Source organism: Cervus canadensis, chromosome 18 (assembly GCF_019320065.1).
Source record: "Cervus canadensis isolate Bull #8, Minnesota chromosome 18, ASM1932006v1, whole genome shotgun sequence".
In the NCBI taxonomy this organism is placed as follows: domain Eukaryota; kingdom Metazoa; phylum Chordata; class Mammalia; order Artiodactyla; family Cervidae; genus Cervus; species Cervus canadensis.
Genome location: NC_057403.1, coordinates 28,221,525 through 28,249,487, shown reverse-complemented (window position 1 = coordinate 28,249,487; position 27,963 = coordinate 28,221,525). Strand labels below are relative to the sequence as shown.

The 27,963-nt window shown below is 43.6% G+C and overlaps 2 protein-coding genes across 2 annotated transcripts; one reads left to right on the top strand and one right to left on the bottom strand.

The window, feature by feature from the left end:
• Window positions 1-22: 22 nt before the first annotated feature.
• On the top strand, window positions 23-27,829 carry LOC122421533 (major allergen I polypeptide chain 1-like). Its single transcript, XM_043437620.1, has 5 exons — window positions 23-27; window positions 8,281-8,295; window positions 26,881-26,958; window positions 27,097-27,287; window positions 27,677-27,829. Exons 3-5 carry the CDS (start codon window positions 26,898-26,900, stop codon window positions 27,704-27,706), a joined length of 282 nt encoding a protein of 93 aa, XP_043293555.1. The 5' UTR covers window positions 23-27; window positions 8,281-8,295; window positions 26,881-26,897; the 3' UTR covers window positions 27,707-27,829.
• LOC122421532 (secretoglobin family 2B member 20-like) lies at window positions 16,842-19,023 on the bottom strand. Its single transcript, XM_043437619.1, has 3 exons — window positions 18,940-19,023; window positions 18,238-18,422; window positions 16,842-17,041 (listed from the first exon to the last, which is right to left on the bottom strand). Exons 1-3 carry the CDS (start codon window positions 19,007-19,009, stop codon window positions 16,940-16,942), a joined length of 357 nt encoding a protein of 118 aa, XP_043293554.1. The 5' UTR covers window positions 19,010-19,023; the 3' UTR covers window positions 16,842-16,939.
• Window positions 27,830-27,963: the final 134 nt, after the last annotated feature.

Sequence of the window (27,963 nt, the reverse complement as noted above, 5' to 3'; positions counted from 1 at the left end):
ACACATGTAAATCCATGGCTGATTCATGTCAATGTATGGCAAAAACCACTACCCATATTGTGAAGTAATTAGCCTCCAACTAATATATATATATATATATATGTATAAAAAGCTTGTAGTTACCATTGACTAAGCATTGGAGGGGGCCTATAGACCCACTCCAGTGTTCTTGCCTGGAGAATCCCAGGCATGGGGGAGCCTGGTGGGCTGCGATCTATGGGGTCGCACAGAGTTGGACATGACTGAAGTGACTTAGCAGCAGCAGCATAGACCTTGAGAACAAGTACAAGCTGGAACAACGAACTATCTGAAACTGAACTGACCCCACACTGCCCACAACAACTTTAGAGAAATCCCTATATATATTTTTACTATTACCCCTTTTAAATTTTTTAAATTTAAGTTCTTTTTTTTCTTTTGCATTTATTTTTATTAGTTGGAGGCTAATTACTTTACAATATTGTAGTGGTTTTTGTCATACATGGACATGAATCAGCCTTGGATTTACATGTGTTCCCCATCCCATTCCCCCCTCCCACCTCCCTCTCCACCCGGTCCCTCTGGGTCTTCCCAGTGCACCAGGCCTGAGCACTTGTCTCATGCATCCAACCTGTGCTGATGATCTGTTTCACTCTAGATAATAAACATGTTTCGATGCTGTTCTCTCGAAACATCCCACCCTCACCTTCTCCCACAGAGTCCAAAAGTCTGTTCTGTACATCTGTGTCTCTTTTTCTGTTTTGCATATAGGGTTATCGTTACTATCTTTCTAAATTCCATATATATGTGTTAGTATTCTGTATTGATCTTTATCTTTCTGGCTTACTTCACTCTGTATGTTCATCGCAGCACTGTTTATAATAGCCAGGACATGGAAGCAACCTAGATGCCCATCAGCAGACGAATGGATAAGGAAGCTGTGGTACATATACACCATGGAATATTACTCAGCCATTAAAAAATTTAAGTTCTTTATTACTTGTTTAATTTTCATTTTTATAACCTACTATTACCTTGCAAAAAATACCCTATTTTTAAAGCAAATCTCATATATAAATATTTTATGATTTTTGTGATTTTGCTTTGTATTTTTAATATTGCTTTTTTGAGAGTCTAACCTCTACTCTAGATTTTTAATCTTTGCTTTTTGATATTTGTTATCAATTATGTACCTTTAAGAATCTAATTTTCAGTATCCATTTTCACTTATGGGTGTGATTACTGGCTTGATTGCTCTCTCCCATTTTGACTTTCCCATTTCTCCCCCAGGTCACCTCTATCTCCTCCCTCCCCCTTCTCTTCTCTCTCTCTTTTTTGATATAAATTTATTTATTTTAACTGGAGGCTAATTGTTTTACAATACGGTAGTGGTTTTGCCATACATTGACATGAATCCACCATGGGTGTATATGTGTTCCCCACCCTGAACACCCCTCCCACGTCCCTCCCCATCCCATCCCTCTAGGTCCTTCCAGTGCACCAACCCCGAGCACCCTGTATCATGCTTTGAACCTGGACTGGCGATTCATTTCACATATGATAATGTACATGTTTCAATGCCATTCTCCCAAACCATCCCACCCTTGCCCTCTCCCATAGAGTCCAGAAGTCTGTTCTATACATCTGTGTCTCTTTCGCTGTCTTGCATATAGGATTATCATTACCATCTTTCTAAATTCCATATATATGCGTTAGTATACCATATTGGTGTTTATCTTTCTGGCTTACTTCACTCTGTATAATGGGCTCCAATTTCATCCATCTCATTAGAACTGATTCAAATGTATTCTTTTTAATGGCTGAGTAATATTCCATTGTGTATATGTACCAGAGCTTTCTTATCCATTCGTCTGTTGATGGGCATCGAGATGAGGTTGCTTCCATGTCCTGGCTATTATAAACAGTGCTGCAATGAGCACTGGGGTACACGTGTCTCTTTCAGTTCTGGTTTCCTCAGTGTGTATGCCCAGGAGTGGGATAGCTGGGTCATATGGCAGTTCTATTTCCAGTTTTTAAAGAAATCTCCACACTCTTCTCCATAGTGGCTGTACTAGTTTCCATTCCCACCAACAGTGTAAGAGGGTTCCCTTTTCTACACACCCTCTCCAGCATTTATTGCTTGTAGACTTTTGGATAGAAGCCATTCTGACTGGCGTGTAATGGTACCTCATTGTGGTTTTGATGTCCATTTCTCTGATAATGACTGCTGTTGAGCATCTTTTCTTGTGTTTGTTAGCCATCTGTATGTCTTCTTTGGAGAAATGTCTGTTTAGATCTTTGGCCCATTTTTTGATTGGGTTGTTTATTTTTCTGGAATTGAGCTGCAGGAGTTCCTTGTATATTTTTTGAGATTAAACCTTTGTTTCTTCGTTTGCTATTATTTTCTCCCATTCTGAAGGCTGTCTTTTCACCTTGCTTATAGTTTCCTTTGTTGTGCAAAAGCTTTTAAGTTTCATTAGGTCCCATTTGTTTATTTTTGCTTTTATTTCCAATATTCTGGGAGGGGGGTCATAGAGGATCTTGCTGTGATTTATGTCAGAGAGTGTTTTGCCTATGTTCTCCTCTAGGAGTTTTATAGTTTCTGGTCTTACATTTAGATCTTTAATCCATTTTGAGTTTATTTTTGTGTATGGTGTTAGAAAGTGTTCTAGTTTCATTCTTTTACAAGTGGTTGACCAGTTTTCTCGGCACCACTTGTTAAAGAGATTGTCTTTTTTCTATTGTGTATTCTTGCCTCCATTGTCGAAGGTAAGGTGTCCATAGGTACGTGGATTTATCTCTGGGCTTTCTATTTTGTTCCGTTGATCTATATTTCTGTCTTTGTGTCAGTACCATACTGTCTTGATGACTGTGGCTTTGCAGTAGAGCCTGAAGTGAGGCAGGTTGATTCCTCCAGTTCCATTCTTCTTTCTCAAGATTGCTTTGGCTACTCGAGGTTTTTTGTATTTCCATACAAATTGTGAAATTATTTGTTCCAGTTCTGGGAAGAATACCGCTGGTAGCTTGATAGGGATTGCATTGAATCTATAGATTGCTTTGGGTAGTATACTCATTTTCACAATATTGATTCTTCCAATCCATGAACACGGTATATTTCTCCATCTATTTGTGTCCTTTTTGATTTCTTTCATCAGTGTTTTATAGTTTTCTATGTATAGGTCTTTTGTTTCTTTAGGTAGATATACTCCTATGTATTTTATTCTTTTTGTTGCAATGGTGAATGGTATTGTTTCCTTAATTTCTCTTTCTGTTTTCTCATTGTTAGTGTATAGGAATGCAAGGGATTTCTGTCTGTTAATTTTATATCCTGTGACTTTACTATATTCATTGATTAGCTGTAGTAATTTTCTGGTGGAGTCTTTAGGGTTTTCTATGTAGAGGATCACGTCATCTGCAAACAGTGAGAGTTTTACTTCTTCTTTTCCTATCTGGATTCCTTTTATTTCTTTTTCTGCTCTGATTGCTGTGGCCAACACTTCCAAAACTATGTTGAATAGTAGTGGTGAGAGTGGGCACCCTTTCCTTGTTCCTGACTTTAGGGGAAATGCTTTCAATTTTTCACCATTGAGGATAATGTTTGCTGTGGGTTTGTCATATATAGCTTTTATTATGTTGAGGTATGTTTCTTCTATTCCTGCTTTCTGGAGAGTTTTTATCATAAATGAATGTTGAATTTTGTCAAAGGCTTTCTCTGCATCTACTGAGCTAATCATATGGTTTTTATCTTTCAATTTGTTAATGTGGTGTATTAAATTGATTGATTTGCAGATATTGAAGAATCCTTGCATCCCTGGGATAAAGCCCACTTGGTCATGATGTATGTTTTTTTAATATGCTGTTGGATTCTGTTTGCTAGTATTTTGTTAAGGATTTTTGCATCTATGTTTATCAGTGATATTTACCTTTAGTTTCCTTTTTTTGTGGCATCTTTGTCAGGTTTTGGTATTAGGGTGATGGTGGCTTCATAGAATGAGTTTGGAAGTTTACCTTCCTCTGCAATTTTCTGGGAGAGTTTGAGTAGGATAGGTGTTAGCTCTTCTCTAAATTTTTGGTAGAATTCAGCTCCGACGCTGTCTGGTCCTGGGCTTTTGTTTACTGGAAGATTTCTGATTACAGTTTCAATTTCTGTGCTTGTGATGGGTCTGTTAAGATCTTCTATTTCTTCCTGGTTCAGATTTGGAAAGTTATACTTTTCTAAGACTTTGTCCATTTCTTCCAAGTTGTCCATTTTATTGGCATAGAGCTGCTGGTAGTATTCTCTTATGATCCTTTGTATTTCTGTGTGGTCTGTTGTGATCTCTCCATTTTCATTTCTAATTTTGTTGGTTTGATTTTTCTCCATTTTTGTCTTGATGAGTCTGGCTAATGGTTTGTCAATTTTATTTATCTTCTCAAAGAACTAGGTTTTGGCTTTGTTGATTTTTGCTATGGTCTCTTTTATTTCCTTTGCATTTATTTCTGCCCTAATTTTTAAGATTTCCTTCCTTCTACTAACCCTGGGGTTCTTCATTTATTCCTGTTGTAGTTGCTTTAGGTGTTGAGTTAGGTGATTTATTTGAATTTTTCTTGTTTCTTGAGGTAAGCCTGTATTGCTATGAACCTTCCCCTTAGCACTGCTTTTACAGTGTCCCATAGATTTTGGGTTGTTGTGTTTTCATTTTCATTCATTTCTATGCATATTTTGATTTCTTTTTTGATTTCTTCTATGATTTGTTGGTTATTCAGCAGCGTGTTGTTCAGCCTCAATATGTTGGAATTTGTAATAATTTTTCTCCTGTAATTGACATCTAATCTTACTGCATTGTGACCAGAAAAGATGCTTGGAATGATTTCAATTTTTTTGAATTTAGCAAGGCTAGATTGATGGCCCAATATGTGATCTCTCTTGTAGAAGGTTCCATGTGCACTTGAGAAAAAGGTGAAATTCATTGTTTTGGGGTGAAATGTCCTATAGATATCAATTAGGTCTAGCTGGTCTATTGTATCATTTAAAGTTTGTGTTTCCTTGTTGATTTTCTATTTTGTTGATCTATCCATAGCTGTGAGTAGGGTATTAAAGCCTCCCACTGTTATTGTGTTATTGTTAATTTCCCCTTTCATTCTTGTTAGCATTTGCTTTACATATTGCTGTGCTTCTATGTTGGGTGCATATATATTTATAATTGTTATATCTTCTTTTTGGATTGATCCTTTGATCACTATGTAGTATCCTTCTTTGTCTATTTTCACAGCCTTTGTTTTACAATCTATTTTATCTCATATGAGTATTACTACTCCTGCTTTCTTTGGTCTCTATTTGTGTGGAATATCTTTTTCCAGCCCTTCACTTTCAGTCTGTATGTGTCCCTTGTTTTGAGGTGGGTCTCTTGTAGACAGCATATATAGGGGTCTTGTTTTTGTATCCATTCAGCCAGTCTTTGTCTTTGGGTTGGGGCATTCAACCCATTTACATTTTAAGGTAATTATCGATAAGTATGATCCCATTGCCATTTACTTTGGTGTTTTGGGTTCAAGTTTATACACCTTTTCTGTGTTTCCTGTCTAGAGAAGATCCTTTAGTATTTTTTGGAGAGCTGGTTTGGTGGTGCTGAATTCTCTCAGCTTTGCTTGTCTGTAAAGCTTTTGATTTCTCTTTCATATTTGAATGAGATCCTTGCTGGGTACAGTAATCTTGGCTGTAGGTTATTTTCTTTCATCAGTTTAAGTATGTCCTGCCATTCTCTTCTGGCCTGAAGAGGTTCTATTGAAAGATCAGCTCTTATCCTTATGGGAATCCCCGTGTGTGTTCTTTGTTGTTTTTCCCTTGCTGCTTTTCATATTTGTTCTTTGCGTTTGATCTTTGTTAATTTGATTATTCTGTGTATTGGGGTGTTTTGCCTTGGGTTTATCCTGTTTGAGACTCTCTGGGTTTCTTGGACTTAGGTGATTATTTCCTTCCCCATTTTAGGGACGTTATCAACTATTATTTCCTCAAGTATTTTCTCATGGTCTTTCTTTTTGTCTTCTTCTTCTGGGACTCCTATGATTCAAATGTTGGGGTGTTTAACATTGTCCCAGAGGTCCCTGAGGTTGTCCTCATTTCTTTTAATTCTTTTTTCCTCTTTCCTCTCTGTTTCATTTATTTCTATCATTCTATCTTCTACCTCACTTATCCTCTCTTCTGCCTCCATTATTCTACTGTTCGTTCCCTTCAGAGTGTTTTTGATCTCATTTATTGCTTTCTTCATTACATATTGACTCTTTTTTATTTCTTCTAGGTCCTTGTTAAACATTTCTTGCATCTTCTCGATCCTTGTCTCCAGGCTATTTATCTTTAACTCCATATTGTTTTCAAGATTTTGGATCATTTTCACTATCATTATTTGGAATTCTTTATCAGGTAGATTCCCTATCTCCCCCTCTTTTGTTTTGTTTGGCATTTATCCTGTTCCTTTACCTGCTGGGTATTTCTCTGCCTTTTCATTTTGTTTATATTGCTGTGTTTGGGATGGCCTTTCCGTATTCTGGCAATTTGTGCTTCCTCTTTATTGTGAAGGTTCCTCACTGTGGGTGGGGTTGGACAGTGGCTATCAAGGTTTCCTGGTTAGGGAAGCTTGTGTCGGTGTTCTGGTGGATGGAGCTGGATTTCTTCTCTCTGGAGTGCAATAAAATGTCCAGTAATGAGTTTTGAGTTGTCAGTGCTGTGACTTTGGGCTGCCTGTATATTGGAGCTCAAGGCTATGTTCCTATGTTCCTGGAGAATTTGCATGGTATGTCTTTCTCTGGAACTTGTTGGCCCTTGGGTGGTGCTTGGTTTCAGTGTAGGTATGGAGGTGTTTGATGATTTCCTATCAATTAATGTTCCCTGGAGTCAGGAGTTCTCTGGTGTTCTCAGGATTTGGACTTAAGCCTCCTACCTCTGGTTTTCAGTCTTATTCTTATAGTAGACTCAAGACTTCTCCATCTATACAGCACTGATGATAAAACATCTAGGTTAATGATGAAAAGTTTCTCCACAGTGAGGGACACCTGGAGAGGTACATAGAGTTACATGGAGAAGAGAAGAGGGAGGAGGGAGATATAGGTGACCAGCAGGAGAAGAGGGGAACTCAAAAGGGGAGAGAGCAAGCTAGCCTGAAATCACTTCCCTATGTGCTCTCCACAGTCTGGATCCCTCAGAGATGTTCATGGCATTACACAGAGAAGAGAAGAGGGAGGAAGGAGACAGAGGTGGCCAGGAGGACAAAGGGGGGGATCAAAAGGAGAGAGACTGATCTAGCCAGTAATCAGTTCCCTAAGTGTTCTCCACAGCCTGGAACACACAAAGAGATTCACAAATTTGGGTAGAGAAGAGACAGGGGAGGGAGGAGATAGAGGCAACGAGAGTCCAAAGGGGGAGAGAGCAATCCAGCCAGTAATCTCACTCCCAAGTAAAAATGGGTACTAAAGATTGGGTTCTTAAAGGTACAAAATTGATAACAAATACCAAGAAGCAATGATTAAAAATCTAGAGTAGAGGTTAGATTGTCAAAAACACAATATTACAGAGAAAAACAAAGTCACAAAAATTATAAAATATATATTGTGAAGTTTGCTTTAAAAATAGGGTCTTTTTTTTTGCAAAGTAATAGTAGGTTATACAAATGAATATTAAAGGAGTAATGAGGACTTGAAAAATAAAAAAACAAATTTTAAAAGTTTAAAAATTAATAATAGTGAAAATATAGCTGGGACTTTCTCTGGTGTTGTTGTGGACAGTGTGGGGTCAGTTCATTTTCAGATAGTTCCTTGCCTACACTTCTCAAGATCTATAGGCCCCTTCCTATGTAGTTGGTGCTAACTGCAGGGTTTTAATCTATTGCACCTGTCACTTCCAAAGTGGTTCCCTCTGTTTATTTTAGCTTCTTCTGTTTGCTGGTCTCTCCAGTGTCTAATTTCCACCCTGCCACAAGGGGGCAGTGGTGGTCACTTTTTTAGGCTCACTTGTTCAGTCGTGCTGTGGGGAGGGAGGAACACTGAAAACGAACATCCCCGGCGTCTGTGGGGAGTGTTCCCAGTGTTTCGGCCACACTCGGTTTGCCCCCGCTCATGGCGTGTGTGCTTTCCCAGTCTACCCTGTTCAGGCTCTAGATTGCTCTGCCGGGAACTGTCTGAGGCTGACCCTGGGTTGAGTGCACTTCCCAGGTCTAAGCCACTCAGGTTCAGGTTCTTGGGTACTCCACAAAGGCGAAGACTTGGTTGGGCCTGCGTTTTGTGCCCTTCCCAGGTCCGAGCAGCTCAGGTGACCAGGTGCTTTGTGAGCACAGTCTCCCCCAGGTGGGGGCTGTGACTTATCGCCTCCCCCGTCCCTGCTGCTGTTTTCTGGGTGTACAACCTGCACGCCTTCTCAGGTGTGCTGTGTGTCTCTTCTGGGGAGCTGATCTCTGGCTGAGACCCTCCTGGCTGGTGTCGACCATCCAGAATCCCAAGGAGTCTTGGTTAGCAATGAAGCCTGCTTGCAGTTTGGTAGATGATGCCTTGCTGGGGCCGTGATTGCCCCCTTCCGGATCTGGCTGCCCTCGCCTGCCAGTCTCCGGTGGGGGATGGGCCAGTCCACAGCCAGCTAGCTCTGCTCAGTCCTTTGTTCTGTGAGCATGCCTAGCAGTATCTTAGGTTCAGGCTTTTTGTGGGATAGCTATCCCACAGTCTGGGTTGCTATCTCTAATTAGTTCCCTCAGATTGCCCTTGGGGCATTCAGGCCCGGTCTTTACCCTAAGCCATGCAGCCCGTGCCTCCTTGTCCAGTCGCCTCTTGCTAGTGGTGGATGTGAGCATCTGCGCTGCTTCTCCGCTGGAGTTGCTGTTAGGCACGTAATCTGTGGGTTTTAATTATTTATTTATTTTTCCTCCCGGTTACGTTGCCCTCTGAGGTTACAAGGCTCGCCACAGATTCACTGGTGAGAGTGTTTCCTGGTGTTTGGAAACTTCTCTCTTTTTAAAGACTCCCTTCCCAGGATGGATCTCTGTCCCTACCTCTTTTGTCTCTCTTTTTATCTTTTATATTTTTTCCTACCTCCTTTTTAAGTTGGACTGCCTTTCTGGGTGCCTGATGTTCTCTGCCAGCATTCAGAAGTTGTTTTGTGGAATTTGCTCATCATTCAAATGTTCTTTTGATGGATTTGTGGGGGAGAAAGTGGTCTCCCTGTCCTATTCCTCTGCCATCTTAGGACTGCCATCCTCTTCTACTTAACTCTGTGACTCTCTGTGGGTGTTCTGGGCTGTGGAACACACTTAGGGAACTGATTACTGGCTAGACTGCTCTCTCCCCCTCTTCTCCTCCTGGTCACCTCTATCTCCCTTCTCCCTCTTCTCTTTCTATGTAACTCTGTGAATCTCTCTGGATGTTCCAGACTGTGGACAGCACTTAGGGAACTGATTACTGGATAGATGGCTCTCTCCCCTTTTGACTCCCCCTCTTCTCCTCCTGGTCACCTCTATCTCCTACCTCTCTCTTCTCTTCTCCATGTAACTCTGTGAACCTATCTGGGTATCTGTCACTGTGGAGAATTGTTTCACCATTAACCTATATGGTTATCATCTGTGCTGTGTGGATGGAGAAGTCTTGAGGCTATTATAAAAATAAGACACAAATCCAGAGGCAGGAGGCTTAACTTCAAAACTTGAGAACATCAGAGGACTACTGATTCCAGGGAACATAATAGACAAGAACTCACCCAAAAGCCTCCATACCTACACTAAAACCAAGCTCCACCCAAAAGCCAACAAGTTCCAGAGCAAGACATACCATGCTAATTCTTCAGCAAAGGAGGAACACAGCCCTGAACATTAAAAGACAGGCTGCCCAAATCCATGCCAAACCTATAGATACCCCAAAAAAGTACTACTGTTCACTTCATTGCACTCCAGAGATAAGAGATCCAGCAACACCCACCAGAACACAGATGCAAACTCCCCTAACCAGGAAACTTTGACAAGCCACCAGTCCAATCCCACCCACAGGGAGTAGGCCCCACAATAAAGAGGAACCACGAACTTCCAGCCTATAGAAAGGGCACCCCAAACACAGCAATCTAAACAAAATGAAAAGGCAGAGAAGTGTTCAGCAGATAAAGGAACTTGACAAAAGCCCACCAAACCAAACCAAAGAGGAGGAGATAGGGAGTCTACCTGAAAAAGAATTCAGAATAATCATAGTACAGATGATCCAAGCCTTGAAAACAAAACGGAGTTACAGATAAATAGACTAGAGACAAGGATTGAGAAGATGCAAGAAATAACAAGGACTTAGAAGAAATAAAGAAGATTCAATCAGTAATGAATAATGCAATAAATGAGATCAAAAGCACTCTGGAGGAAATCAACAGTAGAATAACTGAGGCAAAAGATAGGAAAAGTGAGGTGGAAGATAGCATAGTGGAAATAAATGAAGCAGAGAGGAGAAAATAAAAGAGAATTAAAAGAAATGAGGTCAGCGTCAGAGACCTCTGAAAGAAAAGTCAGAAAGTGAAGTCACTCAGTCGTGTCCGACTCTTTGAGACCCCATGGACTGTAGCCTACCAGGCTCCTCCGTCCATGGGATTCTCCAGGCAAGAATACTGGAGTGGGATCTTCCTGATCCAGGGATTGAACCCAGGTCTCCCGCATTGTGGGCAGATGCTTTAACCTCTGAGCCACCAGGGAAGCCCCAGAGACCTTTGAGACAATGTTAAATGCCTGAACATTTGAATCATAGGCATCCCAGAAGAAGAAGACAAAAAGAAAAGGCATGAGAAAATACTTGAGGAAATAATAGTTGAAATTTTTCCTAAAATGGGGAGGGAAATAGCCACCCAAGTCCAAGAAACCCAGAGTCCCAAACAGGATAAACCCAAGGCAAAACACCCCAAGACAGATATTAATCAAACCACCAAAGATCAAACACAAAGAACAAATATTAAAATCAGCAAGGGAAAAGCAACAAAGAACACACAAAGGGATTCCCATAAGGATAACAGCTGATCTTTCAATAGAACCTCTTCAGTCCAGAAGGGAATGTCAGGACATACTTAAAGTGATGAAAGAGAAAAATCTACAACCCAGGTTACTGTACCCCGCAAGGTTCTCATTCAAATATGAAGGAGAAATCAAAAGCTCTACAGACAATCAAAAGCTGAGAGAATTCAGCACCACCAAGTCAGCTCTTCAACAAGTGCTGAAGGATCTTCTCTAGACAGGAAACACAGAAAAGGTGTATTAACTCTAATCCAAAACACCAAAGTAAATGGCAATGGGATCATACTTATCAATAATTACCTTAAATGTAAATGGGTTGAATGCCCCAACCAAAAGACAAAGACTGGCTGAATGGATACAAAAACAATATCCCTATGTATGCTGTCTACAAGAGTCCCACCTCAAAACAAGAGACACATACAGACTGAAAGTGAAGGGGTGCAGAAAAATATTTTATGCAAATGGAGACCTAAAGAAAGTAGGAGTAGCAATACTCATAAATCAACAAAACTAAAAGCTGATTCTTTGAGAAGATAAATAAAATAGACAAACTATTAGCCAGACTCATCAAGACAAAAAGGGAGAAAAATCAAATCAACAAAATTAGAAATGAAAATGGAGAGATCACAACAGACAACACAGAAATACAAAGGATCATAAGAGACTACTACCAGCAGCTATATGCCAATAAAATGGACAACTTGGAAGAAATGGACAAAGTCTTAGAAAAGTATAACTTTCCAAAACTGAACCAGGAAGAAATAGGAGATCTTAACAGACCCATCACAAGCATGGAAGTTGAAACTGTAATCAGAAATCTTCCAACAAACAAAAGTCCAGGACTAGACGCCTTCACAGCTGAATTCTACCAAAAATTTAGGAAGAGATAACACCTATCTTACTCAAACTCTTCCAGGAAATTGTGGAGGAAGGTAAACTTCCAAACTCATTCTATGAAGCCACCATCACCCTAATACCAAAACTTGACAAAGATGCCACAAAAAAGAAAACTACAGGCCAATATCACTGATGAACATAGATGCAAAAATCCTCAACAAAATTCTAGCAAACAGAATCCAACAGCATATTAAAAAGATCATATATCATGACCAAGTGGGCTTTATCCCAGGGATGCAAGGATTCTTCAGTATTCACAAATCAATGTGATACACCACATTAACAAATTGAAAGATAAAATCCATACGATTATCTCAATAGATGCTGAGAAAACCTTTGACAAAATTCAGCACTCATTTATGATAAAAAAAAAAAAAGCCCTCCAGAAAGCAGGAATAGAAGGAACATTGAAAAAGCAAAAGAGTTCCAGAAAAACATCTATTTCTGCTTTATTGATTGCGCCAAAGCCTTCGACTCTGTGGATCACAATGAACTGTGGAAAATTCTGAAAGAGATGGGAATACCAGACCACCTGACCTGCCTCTTGAGAAACCTGTATGCAGGTCAGGAAGCAACAGTTAGAACTGGACATGGACCAACAGACTGGTTCCAAATAGGAAAAGGAGTACATCAAGGCTGTATATTGTCACCCTGCTTATTTAAATTATATGCAGAGTACATCATGAGAAACACTGGGCTGGAAGAAGCACAAGCTGGAATCAAGATTGCTGGGAGAAACATCAATAACCTCAGATATGCAGATGACACCACCCTTATGGCAGAAAGTGAAGAGGAACTAAAAAGCCTCTTGATGAAAGTGAAAGAGGAGAGTGAAAAAGTTGGCTTAAAGCTCAACATTTCCCCCAACTAATAAAAAGAAATGGAAAAAAAAAAAAAGCTCAACATTCATAAAACTAAGATCATGGCATCTGGTCCCATCGCTTCATGGGAAATAGATGGGGAAACAGTGGAAACAGTGTCAGACTTTATTTTGGGGGGCTCCAAAATCACGGCTGATGGTGATTGCAGCCATGAAATTGAAAGACGCTTACTCCTTGGATGGAAAATTATGACCAACCTAGATAGCATATTAAAAAGCAGAGACATTACTTTGCCAACAAAGGTCCGTCTGGTCAAGGTTATGGTTTTTCCAGTGGTCATGTATGGATGTGAGAGTTGGACTGTGAAGAAAGCTAAGCACAGAAAAATTGATGCTTTTGAACTATGGTGTTGGAGAAGACTCTTGAGAGTCCCCTGGACTGCAAGGAGATCCAACCAGTCCATCCTAAAGGAGATCAGTCCTGGGTGTTCATTGGAAGGACTGATGCTGAAGCTGAAACTCCAATACCTTGGCCACCTCATGTGAAGAGTTGACTCATTGGAAAAGACCCTGATGCTGGGAGGGATTGGGGGCAGGAGGAGAAGGGGATGACAGAGGATGAGATGGCTGGATGGCATCACCGACTCGATGGACATGAGTTTGAGTGGACTCCAGGAGTTGGTGATGGACAGGGAGGCCTGGTGTGCTGCGATTCATGGGGTCACAAATAGTCGGACATGACTGAGCGATTGAACTGACTGACTGAGCATCGACCAAATCAAGTGTTGTGTTTAACAGTGTTTTGTTTCCAAGGCCCACTGTGCCAAACGTTCCATAAAATATAGGGCAGGCTTCTGCTGAAGGCACAACAGAAAATACCTCATCAAAAGGATCACCAGGTCATAAGAATCCTGTTTCCCACCACTTGATAGGCACTCACACATCCAAAGCTTCCAGACTCACCTCCCACAGAGATGTGCCCTCTCCCAGGACTGCTTACATCCAAGACAGAAATCCTTCTCTATGAAGCACTCACAGCAGAAGGGAGCAGCAAGAGGGGCTAGGCGTGGAGATCCTGCTGCCCTTGACCACCGCCCCCAGGCATACCAGCCTGCTTCCTCCCTCCCAACCTGCACCACTACCCACAACAAACTATCCCCCAGGATGTGCGCAGCTAGCTCCCTCCATTCAATGACCCGCCTAGCTCCACAGCACCCCCCTCCATTCAAAGGCTGAAAGCCTCGGGGAGTTTGTGCAGGATTCCTGGGCACTGGTAAGACAGCTGCCTTCAGAATCTGCCCCCAGAAGCAGCTTGGACAGGACTGGGAAGGATGCGGTGAGACAGCACTGGGCAAGGATCAGGACCCTCCTTCCTACCCTCACACATCTCTAAAGTCAGCTCTCTGGTCACCAGCAAGGCCAGCAGAAGCAATGCTCCCTTCATCATGGCGGCAGCTGAAAGGCTCTGCTCAGGGCAGGATTTCTGTTGCTATATAAACCAATAGCTCCCTAAGCCCAGCCCACATCCCTCCCAGGAGAGCCACAGGCCTGTGGCCAGGCATCTGGCACAGGTGGCTCCCTCAGACCTTGGGGTGTTTACAGTGGAAGACCATCGTACTCTGAGATCAGAGCTACTGGAGAACATGTGGGGGTATCTTTGCCAAAAACCAACTGGAGCTGACATTTTCAAATGCTCTGTTGTCTGGGCCCCAACTATCTCCTGTTTTCCTGATCATTCTTCCCCCAACCCATCCGGGCTCTGAGGTCAGCACTCTCCCAAACTGAGAAGATGGAATCACAGGAGGGTCAATGACAAGTCTGTATCACTATCAGGTAGAAAAAAAGTCATTGGGAATCCCTTTTTCCCCAAGGTTAAGTCCTGGAGATAAGAATGTGGAGCTGGGCCTTACTGAAACCCCCAAATATCTTAATGGCTACAGTCTCTAGACTGGGCCCTGAGGACTGGTGGACAGCAGCCTTGGGGTCTAAATCATCCCAACCTGGAAACTTGCAGGACTTGAGGCCTCGTGGGTTTTCTCAGGTACTAGTAATTTTGTAATTTCGTATCATGCCACCAGCTTTCCTCAGGTACTTAAGGAAGCAAGTTCCTGGGCACTTTCTGGACTCCAACCTTACTCCTTCTCCTAGCTGTCACACCCTCCTCCATCAGTGAACCTGGTCTCAAGAGGTGTTTGGACTGCAGTCTGTGCAGAAATATCAGAGAGAAGCTGCTGGGTATGGGGGTCTCCTGTGTCAGAGACTCTGAGGCCCACAGCCCTATAGGACACTGAGGACAGGAGTTCTAAGGCCCACTGGGTTGAGTTCACCAGAGGTGGCACTCCATGTGTGAAAACTCTCTGAAGAGCAAACTCAACCTTCCAGGATGGGAAAGCAGTTTGTTGGCACAACAAGATGAGATGGTACTTGAAAACTCTAGAAGGAAGTCTGAGAAACCCCCCAAAGGCCAAACTGGAAATAGTTTGACAAACAAAATAAATAACAGAGTATTAGATGATAACTCAAAGCATAAAGTAATACTTGTGAGTCCATATTGATATAAATAAATGATTAAATAAATGCAGACTTCCTTGGTTGTCCAGTGGTTAAGAACCCACCACTCAATGCAGTGGACACTGGTTCAAGCCCTGGTCAGGGAAGTAAGAATCCACATGCCCTGGGGCACTATAAAACCCTCACACACCAACTAGAGAGAACATGCTCTGCAAACAGAAGGTCCTTGTGCCGAAACATAGAGCTGACACAGCAAGACAAAGACCCAGCACCCCTAAACTAACCTGAAGTAAAGTGGGAGAGGAGACAACCATTCGTTATAGAAACATCCCAAATAACAGACAGAGATTATTCCCTCCAGGAGGGGTAATTGACAGCTCTTCCCCTCTGGAATATTGGTAGACAGAGTAACTTATTTTCAAAGAGAAGAGGAGAGGAAGGGGAAAACAGTGCAGAAACCTGGCAAACGACTTAGTCAACTAATCAAGGCTGATATCCTCAGTGGCAAGACACACAGCTGTCAATGTATCCCCCGAGTGAGGGGACAGGAAGGGCGATTCACCTGTGTGATGTCTTCCTCAAAACCCAAAGTCTGAACCACACTCAACATTATGAGAATAGCAGACAAACTCAGTTTGGGGGCCTTCAACCATCCCTGGTTAATCCTCCTCAAGACTGTTAAGGCCATGACAGACCAGGAGAGAATGTGTAATCCTCAGAGCAGAGGACACTGGGGACACATGACAATGAATACAGTGAGTCTAGGTCATGGATTTGATCCCGGAACACAAGAGACATTAATGGACAACCTGGTGAATTCCAAATAGTGTATTGGGTTTAGTTAGAAGTAACATTTCAGTGTTGTTTCTCAGTTTGACAAATATTTGCAACACTTCTATAAATCTAAATTTATTCCAAATTAAAATTTTATTTGAAAAACAACATGCATTAGAAAAAGGCTACATGTGCTGCATTCCTCCACCGACCCTGATCAGCTCTTCACCCTGATGTCACCAAATGTCCCTATGATCTGGAGACGTCTCAGAGGATCCTGTAGCACCCTCGGAAGGGCACTGGGCTGGGGTTCCTTGTCCCCAGTGCAGGACCAAGAACAGGAGTGGCACTTAGTGTCCCTGAAGAAATGCTGGCTCCTCATAGACACCCACCTAAGAAGTAGAAAATGGCGAATGCCACTGGGAGAAAGAGGGGACCAGTGATGACCCTCTTAGGTCATCTCTGAAGTCACCTGTCAATAACCAGAGGGACTGGAGACTCTGCCACTGTGCTGAAGGCCAGAGTGAGACCTATGTTATCTGTGCCCCAAAACAACAATTTTATCCTGCCAGGCTGGTGATGTCACAGGTTACACACTTGTTACTTTGCTTAATCTTCACACAAAATCTCTGTGTAGCAGATGACAGAATGACTTGGAAAGTTACAATAACTTTGCCCATCCTCCCACAGCTTGCCAGGGACGGGGTGTAGGTTCTGTCTGACCCTGTTCCCCAAGCTTTCAATGACCACATGTATCACTTCTCACCATCACTCATGACCTCCTGCCTCACATCCTGCCTGAAGAGAACACACACGCTGGGCACAATGAGCAATGCTGCAGTGACTTTATTAGAGTCAGCCTGATAGAGGCCACATCAGGTGGGAAAGGTGTCTGGATTCCAGCTTCAGGAACAGAAGGAGAACAGGGCAGGAGGATCAAGTGCAGACCAGGCACATCTGGCAAAGCTTATCCCACCAAAGAGAGCAGACTGGAAGCAAATCCTATAAGAGCATTCACCACCGAGGACAATTTATAGCCGGTGCAATCGTTACTGAAGATGATGGACACCTGGAAGGGAGAAGGAGGTGGAGGGACAGGACCTGAGCCCACTGTTGGGCTATCCTGTCTCCCAGGATCAACTCATGCTTCACCCTCAGGGACTCATCCCCATCCCCAACAAGAACCTCTGCCCACAGACCCACCACTGGAGAGGGGGCTACCAGCAGGCACCAGGGGGAGGATGGCTCCCTAGTAGCCCAGGCACCAGTGTCAGGAGGGAGACAGAGCCACCAGTCATGCCAGGAAGGGGAGGAGATGACAAGGGTCAGCAGGGAACAGCCGGGACTGGTCCTGAAGGAGGAGTAAGGTGCTGGAGACTGGGCTTGGGTCACACCTCCTGCACCTGAGCCTATTCTTTCAGGTGTGCTGGGTGCACAGAATGTGCATGCAGGTGTCGTAAACAACCCCTTGTGCCCTGGGAGCTTCTATTAGTGCATGAAACTCTGGATTTTGGCAAACCTCTCCTTTTTGAATGATTAACAATTTGAGGAAAATATGCAGAGACTGTTCAAAATCTCAAATACTATATCACAAGAAAAACAACCACAGCAAAAGGTGGTTCTTCAAGAGATACTGTTAGTCCAAGTGAGTAGCCGCACGTACCTAGAAGCTGCCCCAGGATATTCAGTTGCCAAAACACCAGAGTGGAAATTCTGGCTCGTAGGCACTGAGAACATGTCGGTGGAAATGGGGCTCTGTGCTAGAGCAATGTCCGTCAGAAAGGGATAAAGAAGAGGTGATGTGACCACAGGTCAGAAACCTTATAAAGCCAGGGAGTCCCATGCTGAAAGGAGACCTAAAACCCGGGGCTCCTTTTAAATATTCTTAAAGTAGAGATGACAGGACTGCTACACTTGTGTGAGCTGAATGTTTCATTTCCTGCAAAGATTAAAGTGCCATTCCTCCAATGCTACTTCCTCTCAGTGAGAAAAGAAAATTACAGAAGTCAAGACACTTGTCCTAGTGCACTGACAGTAGTCCCCTCTTCTGTGTGAGCTGATTGACATGATATGGACATATTCGGTAACAAGAGGCTGGATGTGCTGGTGGACTGTGCTTGCATATTACAGGTGCTGCAGGTTGGGGCAAAAGGTTTGTGTGCTTCTTTGTCTATAGCTCTGTCTATCACACATCCCATGATTGAATGATCTATTACCATGTGGCATACTGAACTATGCTGCATGTGAGTTCTCAAGGTAAGTTACCTTAAATTTCAGGTTATTAAACCTGTTCTCAGGTCCTGCTTCAGTGAAGCAATCCCGGACTTTTTCAACGGCTGCTTTTTCATCTTCATTAGCATCGATCGCATCCAAGGTTTCATTCAATGCTTTTTCTGGGAGTCCAAGGATCACACCACTAAGGCCTTCATAAAACACAGGGCAGGCTTCCGCTAAAGGCAGAGACAGAAAACATCTTGTCAAAAGAATCACTAGGTGAGAAGGTTCCTGTTTCCCACCACTTGATAGGAACCCACACATCCGAAGCTTCCAGATTCACCTCCCACAGAGACTTGGCCTCTCCCAGGACTGCTTACATCCCAGACAGAAAACCTTCCCTATGTGGAACTCCCAGCGGAAGGGAGCGGCAAGAGGGGCTAGGCCTGGAGACCCCTCTGCCCTTGACCACTGCCCCCAAGCATACCAGCCTGCTTCCTCCCTCGCAACGAGCACCACTACCCCCAACAAAATATCCCCCAGGGTGTGTGTGGATCATGACCCTTCCAGCTCCATGCCACCCCCTCCAATCAAAGACTGAAAACCCCAGGGAGTTTGTGCAGGACTCCTGGGCACTGATCTGCCACCTGTCCTCGGAACCTGTCCCTAGAATCAGCTTGACAGGACTGGGAAGGATGCAGTGAGATGACAACGGGCAAGGATCAAGAGGGCCATCTGGACCTTCCTTCCTACCCTCACTCGTCTTGAAGGTCAGCTCTCTGGTCACCAGCAAGGCCAGCACAAGCAGTGCTCCCTTCATCATGGCAGCAGCTGGAGTGCTCTGCTCAGGGCAGGGTTTTGCCTGCTTTATACACCACCAGCTCCCCAAGCCCAGCCCTCATCCCTCCCAGGAAAATCACAGGCCTATGGCCAGTGTCCTGGCATAGGTGGCTCCCATGGCCCTTGGGGTGTTTATTGTGCAAGACCATCCTACTCTGAAAGCAGGACTCTTGGAGGACATGTAGGGTTATCTGCCAAAGATCAAGTGGAGCCAACATGTCTAAGTGACTCCTGCTGCTGCTGCTGCTGCTGCTACGTCACTTCAGTTGTGTCTGACTCTGTGTGACCCCATAGATGGCAGCCCACCAGGCTGCTCTGTCCCTGGGATTCTCCAGGCAAGAATACTGGAGTGAGCTGCCATTTCCTTCTCCCTAAGTGACTCCATTTGGAGCCGAATACTCTGTTGTCCCAGCCCCAGTCATCACCTGTTTTCCTGGTCATCCTTCCCCCAACCTATCCTGACTCTGAGGGCATTACTCTCCCATACTGAGCAGATGGAATCACAGGAGGGCCAAGGACAGATCTACACACTGTCAGGTAGAAAAAAGGCATAAAGAATCCTTCCTTTCTCCCCAAGTTGAAGTCATGGAGATAAGAATGTGGCACTGGACCTTACTGAAGCCCCCAGATGTTTTAACATCTGCAGTCTCTAGACAGGGCCCTGACACTGGTGGACAGCAGCATTGGGCTCTGAATTATGCCCAACAAGGCACTCGCAGGACTTAAGGCCATGTGGCTTTTCTTAGACCATGACAATTCTGTACTTTTGGATCATGCCACCAGCTTTTCTCAGGCTGTTCAGCCAGCTAGCTCCTGAACAGGTTCTAGCCGGGCCCCTTCTCCTGGCTGTACTTCCTCCTCCATCAGTGAACCTGGTCTCAGGAAGTACTTGCATTGAACAGTATCCTGGAACATCAGAGAGCAGCTGTGTGTTTGGGGGTTTGTCTCCTGGGGGAAAGACACCAAGGTCCATAGCCCTAGAGGCCCAGTTCTAAGGCCCAGAGGGCTATGTTGATCAGATGTGGCAGTCTCTGTGTGAAAACTCTTTCAGAGTTAAACTCAACCTTTCATGCTAGGAGAGCAGTTTGTTGGGACAAACAATTTGAGATGGCCCTTGAAAACACCAGAAGGAATCCTGAGAAGCTCCCAATGGCCAAACTGGAAAGGGTGTGACAGACAAAATAAATAACAGTGTATTAGATGATAAACCAATGTATAAAGTAATATAAGTGAGTCCATGCTGATATGGAGAAGGGAAAGTCTCCCTATCCCTTCCCTGGAGAAGGAACAGGTTACCTACTTCAGTATTCTGGCCTGGAGATTTCCGTGGACTTCAAAGTCCATAGGGTCACAAAGAGATGGACATGACCTAGCCACTTTCACTTTCACACTGATATAAATTAATGTCTAAATACATAAATGTGAGAGAGGAGACAACCATTCCTTATAGTAACATCCTGAATAATAGACACAGACTACCCCTCCAGGAGGGGGATCTTACTGTCCTGCCCTCTCTGAGCATGGCTAGACTTAGGAGCTCGTCTCCAAAGAAAAGAGGAGGGGAAGGGGAAAACACTGCAGAAACCTGGCAAACACAACATAATCAGCTAATCAAGGCTGATATTCCCGGTACTAAGACACACTGCTGTCACGTGTACCCCGATGAAAGGGGACAGGTAGGGCACCTCACGTGTGTGGTGTCTTCCTCGAAACTCAAAGTCTGAACCCTACTCGACAGTAGAGAACAACAGCAGTTAACTACCATTGCTGATAGTTCTCCTCAAGACTGTCAAGGCCATGACAGACCAGGAGAGAATGAGTAACTCCATAGAGCAGAGGACATTGGGGACACATGACAGTGAATGCAGTGAGTTTAGGGTCTGGATAGGTTCCTGGAATCCAAGAGACATTAATGGACAACCTGCTGATATTCACAAAAACTGTAACATTTAGTTAGTCATAAGGTTCCAAAGTTGTCTCTCAGTTTTGACAGATATTTGCAATGTTTTTTTAATCAATCTACAATTGTTGCAACTTAAAATTTTACTAATAACAACTTGAAACAATAAGCTCAACTCTGTAACTCTGTGACAACCTAGAGGGGTGAGATGTGGAGGAGGATATTCAAGACAAAGGGATTCATGTAAATTTATGGCTGAGACATGTTGTTGTATGGCACAGTCCAATACAATATTATAAAATAATATCCTCCAATTAAAAATACAGTGAACAACAACAACAACAACCTGCATTAGGACAGGGCTACATCAGCAGCATTCCTACATTGACCCTGACCCGCCCTTCACTCTGATGTCACCAAATGTCTGCATGATCCGGGGATGTCTCAGAGAACCCTGTGGCACCCTTGAAAGGGCACTGGGCTGGATCCATAGCAGCCACCTGTGTTACTCAGCACTCCAGGCCCTGGTTCCTCTCCTCACAGAGCTCAGAGGGCATTTGGGGGCAGTGTTTTCTCAAGGACAGGAGGCATGGGATCCATGGGCAGCTGTCCCACCACACAGAAGTCCTGCTCCCACAGACAAAGAGCCAACATGTGCAGTCTGGGCCTTGTGGTGTTCACCTTCCTGCCCAGGAAACTCACACCTACAGCCACCAGAGGCCCTCTTGAGGTGACCTTCAGAGGGGTGGAACCCAGGCTGCCGGAGCCATGGCAAGGAGGGTCTGCACAGAGGTCAGCTGACACTGCAGCTCAGTATGTGGTGCCTCTTTGCCAAGAGCAGTTACCGGATGTGAATCCTATTTGGCACAGGGTTCAGCCTATGGTCACACCATGTGTCCCAATGTCAGAATAGGTCTTCAGCAAACATTAATCTGCCACAGGTGGCTCAGAGAAAGGACAGCCAGGTGCCGCCAGCGAGAGGTTACTTGATTCTGACTTATCAAACATTTTAAACCTTTGCCTTATTAACCCAAGGCAATATTCATAAACACATTTACAGTAAGTAGCATGAAAGATATTCCTGCTTATCAACTGCAGGGAAATGGAATATTTCTGCCATTGTTCTAACAAACACTGTGCAACATCTACCGAGTGCTGGGCCCTCTCCTAGTCCTGGGATGCAGCAGCACACAGCACAGCTCTCGCTCTCCTGCAGCTCTTCATCACCTGAGAGGGAGTGAAAGACAGTGACCCCACGGGAAGAAGTGCTCTGGGCGAAGATGAAGCAGGAGAAGAAGACAGAAGGCTGTGGGAGGAGGAGACGGGCAGACTGCTTTTATATTAGAACTCAATAGTTGGGGAAAACTGTGCTGTGTGATACTTGAAGACACCTGAGAATGAGGGAATGAATCATGCAGCCACTGAAGGAAGAGCCTCCAGGCCAGGAGGGCTCCACGTGCAGAGGCCCTGCTGCAGGAGCACACTTGGTCAGGTCAAGGAGCAGACAGGAGGCACTGAGGGAGGAGAGAAAGGCAGGGATAAGTCCACAGAGGCAGCAGCAGTGCAGGGCTGGTTGTGCAACTGGCCCAGAGATTGTGGCCTAGAAGGGGCTTGGCTTTTCCTCAAGTGGAGAGATGGTTGTGGGAACAGTACAGAGACACTCAAGAGGTGAAAGAGGTTGCAAAAAGTGATGGACCTAAACACTGTCAAGCTGACTGAAATAAGTCAGTCAGAGAAGCAGAAAGGTCTTATGATATCTCTTATATGCAGAATCTAGAAAGACAAGATACAAAGGAATTTGTTCACAACCCAGAAACATGACAGATTTAGAGAACAAACTTATGATTGCTACAGGGAAGGATGAGGGTAAGGGACAGTTATGGAGCTGGGATGCTCATGTACACACATGATATTGAAAATAGACAAGGATCATATGCCATGATCAAGTCAGGTATATTCAAGGGATGCAAAGATTCTTTAATATATGCAGATCAATCAATGTGATACACCATATTAACACATTAAAATATAAAATTCACATGACAATTTCCATAACTTCAATAAAACTTTCAACAAAATTCAGCACCCATTTATGATAGAAACTCTTGAAAATGGGCATAGAAGGAATCTACCTGAACATAATGAAAGTCATGTACCATAATCCCACAGGAAAGATTGTTCTCATTGGTGAAAAACAGAAAGCATTTCCTCCAAGATCAGGAGCAAGATAAGAGTGTCCACTCTGACCACCACTATTCAATATAGTTTTGGAAGTCCAGCCATGGCAAACAGAGGAGAAAAAGAAATAGAGGAATACAGACTGGAAACGAAGCAGTAAAACTCTCACTATTTGTAGATGACATGATATTATACATAGAAAAAGGTAAAGATACTAAAGTTAAAGATACTAGAGATAACAGTAAAGATAACTACAGCTAAATCAGTGAATTTATTTCTATAGACATAGGATAGAAAATCACTATACATGAATTCCTTGCAATCCTGTGCACTAACGAAGAATACTCAGAAAGAGAAATTCAGGAATCAATTCCATTCACCACTGACATAAAAAGAATAAAATACCTAGCAATAAACCTACCTAAGGAGAGGTAGGTAAGCCCTACCTACCTAAGGTATGCAGGTAAGCCCTGCATACAAAAGGGCTGTATGCAGAAATCTATAAGACACTGATGAAAGACATTAAAGATTACATAAACAGATTACCATGTTCTTGGAAGGGAAGAATCGATATTGTAAAAATGACTATACTACTCAAAAAAATCTACAGATTCAGTGCAATGTATATCAAATTACCAATGGTATTTATCACAGAATTAGTACAAAAAAATTTCACAATTCATACAGGAACACAAAAGACCGCTTATAGGCAAAGTGATCTTGCACAATAAGAATGGAGCTGAAGGAATCAATCTTCCTGATTTCAGACTATACTGCAAAGCTACACTCATCAAGACAGTATGCAACAGGCAGAAAAACAGAAATATAGACTAACAGAACAAGATAGAAAGCCAAAAAAAAAAAAAAATCCACGCACCTGTGGGCATCTTATCTTTGACAAGGGAGGAAAGACTATGTGAAAGTGAAAGTCACTCAGATGTGTCCAACTCTTTGCAACCCCATGCACCATACAGTACATGCAATTCTCCAAGCCAGAATACTGGAATGGGTAGCCTTTGCCTTTTCCAAGGGATCTTCCCAACCCAGGGATCAAGCCCAGGTCTCCTGCAGTACAGGCAGTATCTTCACCAGCTGAGACACAAGGAAAGCCCAAGAATATTGGAGTGGGTAGACTATCCTTTCTCCAGCGGATCTCCCCAACCCAGGAATTGAACTGGGGTGTCCTGCATTGCAGGTGGATTCTTTCCCAACTGACCTATGAGGGAAGCTACAATGGAGAAAAGACAGTCTCTTTAATAAGTGATGTTAGGGAAATTAGTCAGCTACATGTATTATAGAAGAATGAAATTAGAACACTGCCTAGCACCATACACAAAGATAAACTCAAAATGGATTAAAAACCTAAATGTAAGATCAGAAACGACAAAACTCTTCAAGGAAAACACAGGCAGAACACTATTTAAAATAAATCACAAAAAGATCCTCTATGACCCACCTCCTAGAGTAATGGAAATAAAAACAAAAATAAACAAATGGGAACTAATCAAACTTAAGAGCTTTTGCACAGCAAAAGAAACAATAAACAAGATGAAAGGACAGCATTTGGAATGGGACAAAATAATTGCAACTGAAACAAGTGACAAAGGATTAATTTCCAAAATATACAAGCAACACATACAGCTCAACCTCAGGGGAAAAACATTAAAAATGGGTAGAAGATCTAAACAGATATTTCACCAAAGAAGGCATCCTAATAGCTAATCAACACATGAAAGAATGGTCAACATTGCTTATTATTAGAGAAACGCAAATCAAAACTACAATGAGGTATCACCTCACTTCGATCACAATGGACATCATCAATAAATCTACAAACAATAAATGCTGGATTCCATATATAGGAGAAGGTGAGGGTGGGATGTTTCGAAAGAACAGCATGTATATTATCTATGGTGAAACAGATCACCAGCCCAGGTGGGATGCATGAGACTAGTGCTTGGGCCTAGTGCACTGGGAAGACCCAGAGGAATCGGGTGGAGAGGGAGGTGGGAGGGGGGATCGGGATGGGGAATACGTGTAAATCTATGGCTGATTCATATCAATGTATGACAAAACCCACTGAAAAATAAATAAATGAATTAATTAATTTTTAAAAAAAAGAAAAAAAAATGCTGGAGAGGATGTGGAGAAAAGGGAACCCTCTAGCACTGTTGGTGGGAATGTAAATTGACATAGCCACTATGGACATTCCTTAAAAAACTAGAAATGAAGCTATTATATGACCCAACAATCCCAGTACTGGGCATATACACTAAGGAAATTATAATTGAAAAAGACACATGTACTCCAGTGTTCATTGCAGTACTATTCACAATAGCTAGGACATGGAAGCAACTTAGATGTCCATCAACAGATCAATGGATAAAGAAATGGTGGTACCCATATACAATAGAATACTACTCACCCATAGAAAGGAATGCATCTGAGTTAGTTTTAACGAGGTGGGTGAAACTAGAGCATATTATACGGAGTGAAGTAAGTCAGAAAGTCAAAAACAAATGTTGTATATTAATACCTATACAAGAAATCTAGAAAAATGGTACTGATGAACTTATATGCTGGGCAGGAATAGAGACATGGACATACAGAACAGATTTATGCACACAGTGGAGGAAGGAGAGGTTGGGATGAATTGAGAGAGCATCATGGAAATATACACATAACCGTGTGTAAAACAAATAGCTAATGGGAAGTTGTTGCATAGAGCAGGTAGCTCGGCCTGGTGCTCGTGAAACATACAGGGATGGGATGGGCTGGGAGGTAGGACAGAGGTACAAGAGGAAGGGACATGTGTTTACCTCTGACTGATTCATGTTGATGTATGGTAGAAACTGACACAACTCTGGAAAGCATTTATTCTCCAATTAAAAATAAGTAAATTTTAAATAAATAGATAACCATCAAGGATAACTGTATAGCCCAGGGAACTCTGCTCATTGTTTTGTGGCAGCCTAGATGAGAGGGGACTATGGGAAAGAATGGATAATGTGTACACATATGGAAGAGTCCGTTCATTGTCTATCTGGAGCTATCATAACATTTTTAACTGGCTATAATCCAATACAATAAAAAAAAAGTTTAATTAGAAAGAAGAAGAAGGGGCTGCAGAAAATATTTCTGTGTAGAACAAGGTACTATCAAAGTTACCAGGTGGCAGGTCCACGTCAAGAGAAAACTAGAAACTTTCTGGGTCAGAGCATACAAGAGATTTCAGGGCTCTATAACTGATTTGGGAAAGTGGCCCAACAGAGGCCACTGACAAGATCAAGGACAGTGATAACAGCAGGGCAGGAGCCACCAGAGAGCCTGAGGAGGGGCTCAGGGCTCATGCTCTGGCCTGCTTGGCACTTACTCCCTGTGAGACCATTCCTAAGCATGGAGCTTCCCAAAAACCCATGAGTCCACACCAACCTGTCTTCAAGGTCACATGTTCTGACAGGCTCCCACTGGCCATCATTCACGAGGCATGATAGGCAGCATTTTTGTCCTTTTGGTCAACCTGGGGATTTTCCATTGTTAAGCTTTCTGAGTCAGCTGCCCCTCCCACAGAGCCTTCCAGGGGCAGGAGGCTGAGCCAGTGCCTTCTGTGGACTCAAGGACCAGCATCTTGCCAACACACACAGCTCCTCCTGTGCAGCCCCGGGCAACTTCACACTGTGGCCTGGCAGAATCTCCTAAAAAATAGAGCATCTGACCCAGGCCCCCTGGGGGTGAGGACAAGCACAGGTATAAAAGGGCTCCAGGTGAGTAGGGAGCATCTGCCACCGGCACCATGACTCGGGCTGGAGCTCTCCTGCTGCTCTGCGCTGCCTTGCTCCTCATCGCGGGTGGAAGTGAGTGGCTGGGACCTGGGCTCCCCAAGGGTTCTGATACCTTCCCAGGGCACCATCTGAGCATCTCGGAGGTGTGAAGGCAATAGGGTGTTCTGATGAGTGCCTTACAGGGAGTGTCCCCATATCTTTCTGTTTCAGAGTGTGATGACATCTGCCCAGCCTTGAGGGACACTGTTGACCTGTTCATATCGGGAACCCATGATGAGTATATTGAACAAGTTGAAAAGTATAACCAAAACTCTGATGTACTGGAAACTGCTGATACCCTGAAGAGCTGTGTTGATGAGAGGTTGACAGCAGAGGATAAGCAAGATGCTCTGAGCGCTCTGGTGGGTCAGGCTGTGTATGAATGTGCCTTTGGGGTCTCTGTGGGGAGTGGGCGGGGATGTCAGGGGCCTATTCAGGGTAATGGGAGGTGGGGAGATCATATTCTCTCCACCCTGGCCCTTCCCCCGGAACCTGGGAGGATAAAGATCCTCTTGAATGAGGAGGTAGAGAGGATGTGGCCAGCATGCACAGGGTGGGGAAAGATCATTGAGGGAGACTCAGTCCAGCCCTGGAGCTCTTGAGCTGGCCCAACTGCTCAGCTCCGCCTGATCACAGGCCTGGGACCCTCCAGGCCCTCCTAACTCTGTGGTGCCACCTGCCCTGTGTTCAGCGCAGCTTCATTCTCTTGGAACCCTGAGGCCTCACCAGGTTTCTGCACCTTCTTTTACAGAATAAAATATACTCAAGTTCTCTCTGCTGATGGAACTGTCCCTGCCAGGCACCCAAGGAGACCACTTGCCTGATCCCTAAGTAATGTCAGCAACCTGCCACATCCAGGTGTCTGATTATAGAGGATTCCAGCAATAAAAAGCCTTGCATTTCACAGGAGAGTGCTTACTCATTGACTTCAGAGAGGAGGGAGGAGGGGAGGTCATAACCACAGTGGAGACCATCAGTGTGCCTTCCCACTGCAGCTAGATTTCAGTGCTCTCAGATGCTTCTCTACAAATTCAACAG

Bases quoted from the DNA above. Each gene is read 5' to 3' on its own strand.
- LOC122421532 (XM_043437619.1), bottom strand. From the start codon at position 19,009: ATGATGAAGGGAGCACTGCTTGTGCTGGCCTTGCTGGTGACCAGAGAG. The intron at 18,423-18,939 runs GTAGGAAGGAAG...CTCTGCCTTTAG, and splicing joins GACCTTCAAGACGAGTGAGG to CGGAAGCCTGCCCTGTGTTT. The intron at 17,042-18,237 runs GTAACTTACCTT...TCTCCCTTCCAG, and splicing joins TTAATAACCTGAAATTTAAG to GTGTCCATCATCTTCAGTAA.
- LOC122421533 (XM_043437620.1), top strand. From the start codon at position 26,898: ATGACTCGGGCTGGAGCTCTCCTGCTGCTCTGCGCTGCCTTGCTCCTC. The intron at 26,959-27,096 runs GTGAGTGGCTGG...TTTCTGTTTCAG, and splicing joins GCTCCTCATCGCGGGTGGAA to AGTGTGATGACATCTGCCCA. The intron at 27,288-27,676 runs GTGGGTCAGGCT...CTTCTTTTACAG, and splicing joins AAGATGCTCTGAGCGCTCTG to AATAAAATATACTCAAGTTC.